Source organism: Protomyctophum bolini (genome assembly GCF_963924005.1).
Source record: "Protomyctophum bolini genome assembly, chromosome: 17".
Lineage (NCBI taxonomy): Eukaryota > Metazoa > Chordata > Actinopteri > Myctophiformes > Myctophidae > Protomyctophum > Protomyctophum bolini.
Genome location: NC_137878.1, coordinates 42,775,466 through 42,784,567, shown reverse-complemented (window position 1 = coordinate 42,784,567; position 9,102 = coordinate 42,775,466). Strand labels below are relative to the sequence as shown.

Genomic DNA, 9,102 nt, shown 5'->3' with positions numbered 1-9,102 from the left:
CTGTGTGTGTGTCTGTGTGTGTGTGTGCGCGCGCGTGCGTGCGTGCGTGCGTGTGTGTGTGTGTGTGTGAGCAAAGGAACGCTTCAGGTTCTCACACTTTGTTTTAATCTCGAGACCAGTCCCCCCCCCCCCCCCCACCCCACCCCCCCGCCCACACACACACACACACACGTTTTGAGAACTAGCGCCCCCTAGCAGGCTGTACCTATAGTAGCCTATAGGAGGGCCAGCTTCAGGGCTCCTCCCCCTCGTTGTCTGAGGACGATGACGTCGGCGACTCCTCCGGGGTCTCGGGACGAATGCGGGGGGATTCCCCCTCCCCCCTCTCCCCCCCCCTCCTCCCCCTCCTCCTCCCCCCTCTCCTCCTTATTAGGCCTGCTGTCGCCCCCCTCCCCCTCCCTGGAAGAGGGGGTCCCAGCATCCTCCCTGTCGGCTGAAGGCTTGGCGCTCTTGTCGGTCTTGTCCCCCTCGCCATGACGACCTTTGCCCTCCGACCCCTGGCCTCTTGAAGACCCTCCGTCCTGACGACCTTTGCCCTCCGACCCTGGCCTCTTGATGACCCTCCGTCCTGACGACCTTTGCCCTCTGACCCCTGGCCTCTTGATGACCCTCCGTCCTGACGACCGTTGCCCTCTGACCCCTGTCCTCTTGATGACCCTCCGTCCTGACGACCTTTGCCCTCTGACCCAAGGCCTCCTGACCCCTGCCGACCTTTGCCCTCCGACCCCTGCCGACCTTTGCCCTCCGACCCCAGGCCTCCTGACCCCTGTCGACCTTTGCCCTCCGACCCCAGGCCTCCTGACCCCTGCCGACCTTTGCCCTCCGACCCCTGTCGACCTTTGCCCTCCGACCCCAGGCCTCCTCCGTCCTGACCCTCAGAGTTCTCCAGCATCTCCTGGATGAGCGGCGGCATGGAGCCTGGGATCTCCATCTTCAGGCTGATGACGCGCTCTGCACCTGGACGGTGGGAGAACAGTGGAACACACAGAGACAGAGAGAGACAGAGAGAGACAGACAGACAGACAGACAGAGAGAGAGAGAGAGAGAGGTGCTGCGTGTTAAAAAATAAATAGGCTACTCATCTTTGTGTTCTGTTTCACCTTATCGCTGAGTGACGCACACAGGGACGAGCAACAATTTGTAAATTCATAAAAAATAACAAAGTAACCGGAACAAGTCAAAAGTAAATGTTTTTAATGAAATTCAAAGTAGCCAGCCGACCCGGGGCGGTGCATGGCACCTATCTATGGTAGTGTATCCCGCCGCCGCGCCGCGGCAGCACTATGGTGTTCTATGGTAGTGTATCCACTATGGTGTTCTATGGTAGTGTATCCCGCCGCCGCGCGGCAGCACTATGGTGTTCTATGGTAGTGTATCCACTATGGTGTTCTATGGTAGTTTATCCCGCCGCGCGGCAGCACTATGGTGTTCTATGGTAGTGTATCCCGCCGCCGCGCGGCAGCACTATGGTGTTCTATGGTAGTGTATCCACTATGGTGTTCTATGGTAGTGTATCCCGCCGCCGCGCGGCAGCACTATGGTGTTCTATGGTAGTGTATCCACTATGGTGTTCTATGGTAGTTTATCCCGCCGCGCGGCAGCACTATGGTGTTCTATGGTAGTGTATCCCGCCGCCGCGCGGCAGCACTATGGTGTTCTATGGTAGTGTATCCCGCCGCCGCGCGGCAGCACTATGGTGTTCTATGGTAGTGTATCCCGCCGCGGCAGCGCGGCAGCACTATGGTGTTCTATGGTAGTGTATCCCGCCGCCGCGCCGCGGCAGCACTATGGTGTTCTATGGTAGTGTATCCCGCCGCGCCGCGGCAGCACTATGGTGTTCTATGGTAGTGTATCCCGCCGCCGCGCCGCGGCAGCACTATGGTGTTCTATGGTAGTGTATCCCGCCGCGCGGCAGCACTATGGTGTTCTATGGTAGTGTATCCCGCCGCGCGGCAGCACTATGGTGTTCTATGTTCTATCTATGGTAGTGTATCCCGCCGCAGCGCGGCAGCACTATGGTGTTCTATGCGGCGCAGTGATACTGAACACAAAGACAATAGTACCATGTGACCGAGCGGTCAAAGTTGAAGTATTTTAGATATAGGTCAACAATACGAAATACGCTGGTTTATTTTTAATGCGTGGCCCCCAGTGACCCTGGAAACTACTTGATATTCCCCCAAACAGGACCAGCAGTCCCAGCACGGCACGATGTTTATGGTAAGCATTTCATACAGCTTCATCATGTCTTGATGTCATGGGTTTGGAAGCGAAGAAGTCCGTTGTGGAGAAAAGGAACTCCTTTACAGAGTGATTAGCCCACTAATGAGTGACAGGCATGGGAGCGTGGCTGAGGATGTCTGTTGGAGAGACGGAGCTTGTACAGTCCGGGCAGCGCAGTACAGTACATTCTCATCAGACATGATATTTTGCTAAAGTGTTTACTATTACAGGCTATATAAGCTCTGTGTCTGGTTAATTGAGGATGCGGGATTCGCGCTGATTTTATCAGTCGTGAGTGACTGTGAGTGACAGGAGGTCCGGGCCGGGGTTTGACCACCCCCCCTACCCCCCCGGTAGCTCCGCCCCTGTCTCTCCCCATGCCTTCGGCCTGGTGGAGACAATAAAACATACACTCTCCCCATGCCTTCGGCCTGGTGGAGACAATAAAACATACTCCCTCCCCATGCCTTCGGCCTGGTGGAGACAATAAAACATACTCTCTCCCCATGCCTTCATGGTGGAGACAATAAAACATACTCTCTCCCCATGCCTTTGGCCTGGTGGAGACAATAAAACATACTCTCTCCCCATGCCTTCATGGTGGAGACAATAAAACATACTCTCTCCCCATGCCTTTGGCCTGGTGGAGACAATAAAACATACTCTCTCCCCATGCCTTCATGGTGGAGACAATAAAACATACTCCCTCCCCATGCCTTCGGCCTGGTGGAGACAATAAAACATACTCTCTCCCCATGCCTTCATGGTGGAGACAATAAAACATACTCTCTCCCCATGCCTTCGGCCTGGTGGAGACAATAAAACATACTCTCTCCCCATGCCTTCATGGAGGAGACAATAAAACATACTCTCTCCCCATGCCTTCGGCCTGGTGGAGACAATAAAACATACTCTCTCCCCATGCCTTCGGCCTGGTGGAGACAATAAAACATACTCTCTCCCCATGCCTTCGGCCTGGTGGAGACAATAAAACATACTCTCTCCCCATGCCTTCGGCCTGGTGGAGACAATAAAACATACTCTCTCCCCATGCCTTCATGGAGGAGACAATAAAACATACTCTCTCCCCATGCCTTCATGGTGGAGACAATAAAACATACTCTCTCCCCATGCCTTCATGGTGGAGACAATAAAACATACTCTCTCCCCATGCCTTCATGGTGGAGACAATAAAACATACTCTCTCCCCATGCCTTCATGGAGGAGACAATAAAACATACTCTCTCCCCATGCCTTCATGGAGGAGACAATAAAACATACTCTCTCCCCATGCCTTCATGGTGGAGACAATAAAACATACTCTCTCCCCATGCCTTCATGGTGGAGACAATAAAACATACTCTCTCCCCATGCCTTCGGCCTGGTGGAGACAATAAAACATACTCTCTCCCCATGCCTTCGGCCTGGTGGAGACAATAAAACATACTCTCTCCCCATGCCTTCGGCCTGGTGGAGACAATAAAACATACTCTCTCCCCATGCCTTCATGGAGGAGACAATAAAACATACTCTCTCCCCATGCCTTCATGGTGGAGACAATAAAACATACTCTCTCCCCATGCCTTCATGGTGGAGACAATAAAACATACCTCTCGCATGTTTGGAATTGTTAACAGCTGAAATGTGCGTGCAGCTGTATGTGTGTGTGTGTGTGTGTGTGTGTGTGTGTGTGTGTGTGTGCGTGCGTACCCTTAGCGCTGATGGACCTCAGGTCTGTGATCTTCATCAGGGTCTTGGGGAACATGTGAGGTTTTTGGGGTCTTCGTTTCCTGACGTAGATCTTCAGAGCTTCTAGAAGAGGTTCCTGGAGCTGGTCCACCTTGGAGGGTTCCTCTAGGTCCTGACGGTCTGACACGCACACACGCACACGCACACACGTACACACACACACACACACACACACACACACACACACACACACACACACACACACACTTGAGTAAATGTACAAATGACTTAAAAATATGTAAATTCCAATATTTTCTTCTCTTAAAAAAATGAATACAGTGTTTTCTGCTATCCTCTTTTCAATACAGTAGCAAAGGACAGGGTCCATTTGGTTCCATGTGTTACACTCTCAGAGTTACAGACCCATAAGGGTCCATTTGGTTCCATGTGTTACACTCTCAGAGTTACAGACCCATAAGGGTCCATTTGGTTCCATGTGTTACACTCTCAGAGTCACAGACCCATGAGGGTCCATTTGGTTCCATGTGTTACACTCTCAGAGTTACAGACCCATAAGGGTCCATTTGGTTCCATGTGTTACACTCTCAGAGTTACAGACCCATAAGGGTCCATTTGGTTCCATGTGTTACACTCTCAGAGTCACAGACCCATGAGGGTCCATTTGGTTCATTTATTTGGGGACCCCCTGGAACTCCCTCAAGGACCCCCTGGGAACCATTGCCCATTTCAACCTCGTGGGTGCAGTTACAGGTTCAGGCCACACGATGGCAGTTTGTCTCAGTTTCTAGTCAGTTTCTCTCTCTCTCTCTCTCTCTCTCTCTCTCTCTCTCTCTCTCTCTCTCTCTCTCTCTTTCTCTCTGTGTCTCTGTGTGTCTGTCTCTCTCTCTCTCTCTCTCTCTCTCTCTCTCTCTCTCTGTCTCTCTCTCTCTGTCTCTCTGTGTCTGTGTCTCTCTCTCGGATTATGCAACAATCTGTAAGTCTTGCTGTATCTCTGGGAGTCGACAAGCCTTGAGTGTGAATGCAGCGCACGCACGTGCGCGCACACACACACGTGCGTGCGTGTATGTATGGGGTGTTGTGCTGATTCGCTTATTTCCATCGCTCAAATAAAAATAAAAAAAGTATATATCCTCTCTTCATAATGTAAATAATATCCCAAGTGGCACACTTTACTACTTATTTCGATGGAAATAAGCTAATTAGCATAACACCTCATAGCCCCATTCAATTCCCATTCAATTCATTGAGGGCTTATGGTAGGGAAAATAGCCAAAAAGGAGGTTTGCACAAAAAAAACACCTGGAAAGATAAGAAAGCATTCTAGCATGGAATTCTCCTTTAATGTCAATGTACAACCCAGATTCGGCACAAACCAAGGGTCTAAATTAATTTAGCTCCTATGCCACTAAAATGTGGAACGTCCTACCAACAGTCATTAAGAATTGTGAATCCCTAGACTCCTTCAAAACCGCTCTCAAAGGGCACCTACCAAACTGGCCCCGGTCTGTCTCACTCTAACCTTGTCTCACTGCACCCTGTCTCACTCTAACCTTGTCTCACTGCACCCTGTCTCACTCTAACCTTGTCTCACTGTACCCTGTCTCACTCTAACCTTGTCTCACTGCACCCTGTCTCACTCTAACCCTGTCTCACTGCACCCTGTCTCACTCTAACCTTGTCTCACTGCACCCTGTCTCACTCTAACCTAGCCCCACAAGCAGAACCCAATGGTACTGATGTTTCTGACATTTGTGAGACCCAGTAGCCATGGGGTCCTATTCCACCTCTACCCTGCCACCGGGAGACCCAGTATCCATGGGGTCCTATTCCACCTCTACCCTGCCACCTGGTCACCACCACCTTCACCTATCCCGTAACCCCGGAGGGTCGTTGGGGCACCACAGACGATCTGCTGACCAGCTCTCTCCATCCCTCTCTGTCCTCGGCAGCTCTCGTTGCCTCGCTGAGTTTCAAGTGTGTCCATTCTCCGATGTTATCTTCCCATCTTTTCCTCTGTCTCCCTCTTCTCCTGCCACCTCGTACAGTGCCTTGCAGGATGGTCTCTGCAAGGCCTGAGGATCTGGTGATGTGTCCGTACAGTACCGCCTCAGTTTACGCTTTATGACAGTAGAGGGTCTGGTGATGTGTCCGTACAGTACCGCCTCAGTTTACGCTTTATGACAGTAGAGGGTCTGGTGATGTGTCCGTACAGTACCGCCTCAGTTTACGCTTTATGACAGTAGAGGGTCTGGTGATGTGTCCGTACAGTACCGCCTCAGTTTACGCTTTATGACAGTAGAGGGTCTGGTGATGTGTCCGTACAGTACCGCCTCAGTTTACGCTTTATGACAGTGGTCAGAAGGTCATCATGTGGGCCGATGGCTCGGCTGATCTTTTGCCGTACTTCCTCGTCTGTGACGTGTTGGGTGTAGGAGATACCCATGAGTCTACGGTAGCATCTCATCTCCATGCTCTGTATTCTCCTCTGTAGCTCAGCTGTAGGAGTCCAAGTTTCACAGGCATAGAGAAGGATTGACATGACGAGTGAACGCAGTAGTCTCACCTTTGATTTCAGACTTATGTTATTATCTTTCCATATGGGCTTGAGTTTTGCCAGGGCAGCAGTTGTTTGTGCAATTCTGGCAACCTGTGTACGCGGACATAAATAAACATAAATACCTCGGATACGTCCTTTCTGGGCTGTTTGAGGTCTTTTGTTCTCTGTCTCACCTCCGCTAATCAGACAGATAGCAGACAGCCTGTCTCACCTCCGCTAATCTGACACATGGCAGACAGCCTGTCTCACCTCCGCTAATCAGACAGATAGCAGACAGCCTGTCTCACCTCCGCTAATCAGACAGATAGCAGACGGCCTGTCTCACCTCCACTAATCAGACAGATGGCGCTCAGCAGCCTGTCTCACCTCCGCTAATCAGACAGATGGCAGACAGCCTGTCTCACCTCCGCTAATCAGACAGATAGCAGACGGCCTGTCTCACCTCCACTAATCAGACAGATGGCGCTCAGCAGCCTGTCTCACCTCCGCTAATCAGACAGATGGCAGACAGCCTGTCTCACCTCCGCTAATCAGACAGATAGCAGACAGCCTGTCTCACCTCCGCTAATCAGACAGATGGCAGACAGCCTGTCTCACCTCCACTAATCAGACAGATAGCAGACAGCCTGTCTCACCTCCGCTAATCAGACAGATGGCAGACGGCCTGTCTCACCTCCGCTAATCAGACAGATGGCGCTCAGCAGCCTGTCTCACCTCCACTAATCAGACAGATGGCGCTCAGAAGCCTGTCTCACCTCCGCTAATCAGACAGATGGCGCTCAGCAGCCTGTCTCACCTCCGCTAATCAGACAGATGGCAGACGGCCTGTCTCACCTCCGCTAATCAGACAGATGGCAGACGGCCTGTCTCACCTCCACTAATCAGACAGATGGCGCTCAGCAGCCTGTCTCACCTCCGCTAATCAGACAGATGGCAGACGGCCTGTCTCACCTCCACTAATCAGACAGATGGCGCTCAGCAGCCTGTCTCACCTCCACTAATCAGACAGATGGCGCTCAGCAGCCCGGTCTCGGTGTCGTCCATCTCGATGGGCAGCAGCTGGAGGGCGAAGGTGAAGACGAGGTCGGTGAGCGGGCCGAAGCCGGCGTTGTGCATCTGGGTTCGGTTCAAGGTCAGCCCGTCTGAGAAGGTCATGGTGTCCTGGTCGGGGGTGTAGCGGGTGCAGATACGAAGGATCTGGAAGATACATAAATATATATATACAATATAACACATATAATATATATATATATATATATATATACACGCACACGAGCACACACAGACTGGTTTCTGAACTGCCCACAGCCCTCCTATGAGACACAGACTGGTTTCTGACCTGCCCACAGCCCTCCTATGAGACACAGACTGGTTTCTGACCTGCCCACAGCCCTCCTATGAGACACAGACTGGTTTCTGACCTGCCCACAGCCCTCCTATGAGACACAGACTGGTTTCTGACCTGCCCACAGCCCTCCTATGAGACACAGACTGGTTTCTGAACCGCCCACAGCCCTCCTATGAGACACAGACTGGTTTCTGACCTGCCCACAGCCCTCCTATGAGACACAGACTGGTTTCTGACCTGCCCACAGCCCTCCTATGAGACACAGACTGGTTTCTGAACTGCCCACAGCCCTCCTATGAGACACAGACTGGTTTCTGAACCGCCCACAGCCCTCCTATGAGACACAGACTGGTTTCTGACCTGCCCACAGCCCTCCTATGAGACACAGACTGGTTTCTGAACTGCCCACAGCCCTCCTATGAGACACAGACTGGTTTCTGACCTGCCCACAGCCCTCCTATGACACACATAGGAGGGCTGTGGGAATAAGTCAGGACCAATTATATGAAGATAAATTGAAAAGTGGTGAAAATAGAAATAGTTTCAGAATCAGGTAGATCAGTTCCAACACCACGAAGCGAAAATATATCTAAGACATATCTACAGAAATGACCTTCCAACGCACACACACACACACACACACACACACACACATCTTGTGTGTGCAAAAGTACTTGTTTGCGTCCACGCACGTGTGAGTGCGTATTCGTGTGTGTGCACTGCGTGCGTGCGTAATGATCAGACATGCAGGGTGCTGTGTGTGTGTGTGTGGGGATGGGGTGGGGGGGTTGGAGGGTCTTTGAAGCTGGCTGAGTGGGAGGGGCTCTGACAGTGAGTGGCAGCCTCGCCTGAGACATGAAACAGAATAAAACATGCACTATACTGGCAGACGCACACACGCACGCACGCACGCACACACACACATGCACACACACGCACACACACACACATGCACACACACGCACACACACACACACACACACACACACACACACAACATATCTGTGGTGAAGGACGAGGGAGATCAAACAGTGTGTGTGTGTGTGTGTGTGTGTGTGTGTGTGTGTGTGTGTGGCAGTCGCCATATATGGAGAAGGCAATGCTTTCTTTTTTTTTTGTAATATATTTTTTATCCCACGATTTTGTAACCCCATTTTTCACCCCTGTGCCAATCATCTACTGTGATCCTGGGCTCTACACACCCTCCGCCAACCTGGGGAGAGCAACGGACTTGAACTCGTGCTCCCTTCATGCCTGAGTGTCC

General features: G+C 51.7%; 1 protein-coding gene across 1 annotated transcript in view; it reads right to left on the bottom strand.

Moving 5' to 3' along the window:
- LOC308331798 (retinoic acid receptor beta-like) overlaps positions 1–9,102 on the bottom strand; it is a gene marked incomplete at both ends in the record, with an annotated part of 35,095 nt that overhangs the window by 3,014 nt on the left and 22,979 nt on the right. The window contains 3 exons of the mRNA XM_080787291.1: positions 496–957; positions 3,934–4,092; positions 7,483–7,687. Of these exons, the coding sequence (XP_080643417.1) occupies positions 496–957; positions 3,934–4,092; positions 7,483–7,687 (826 nt within the window). The remainder of the gene's footprint in view (positions 1–495; positions 958–3,933; positions 4,093–7,482; positions 7,688–9,102) is intronic.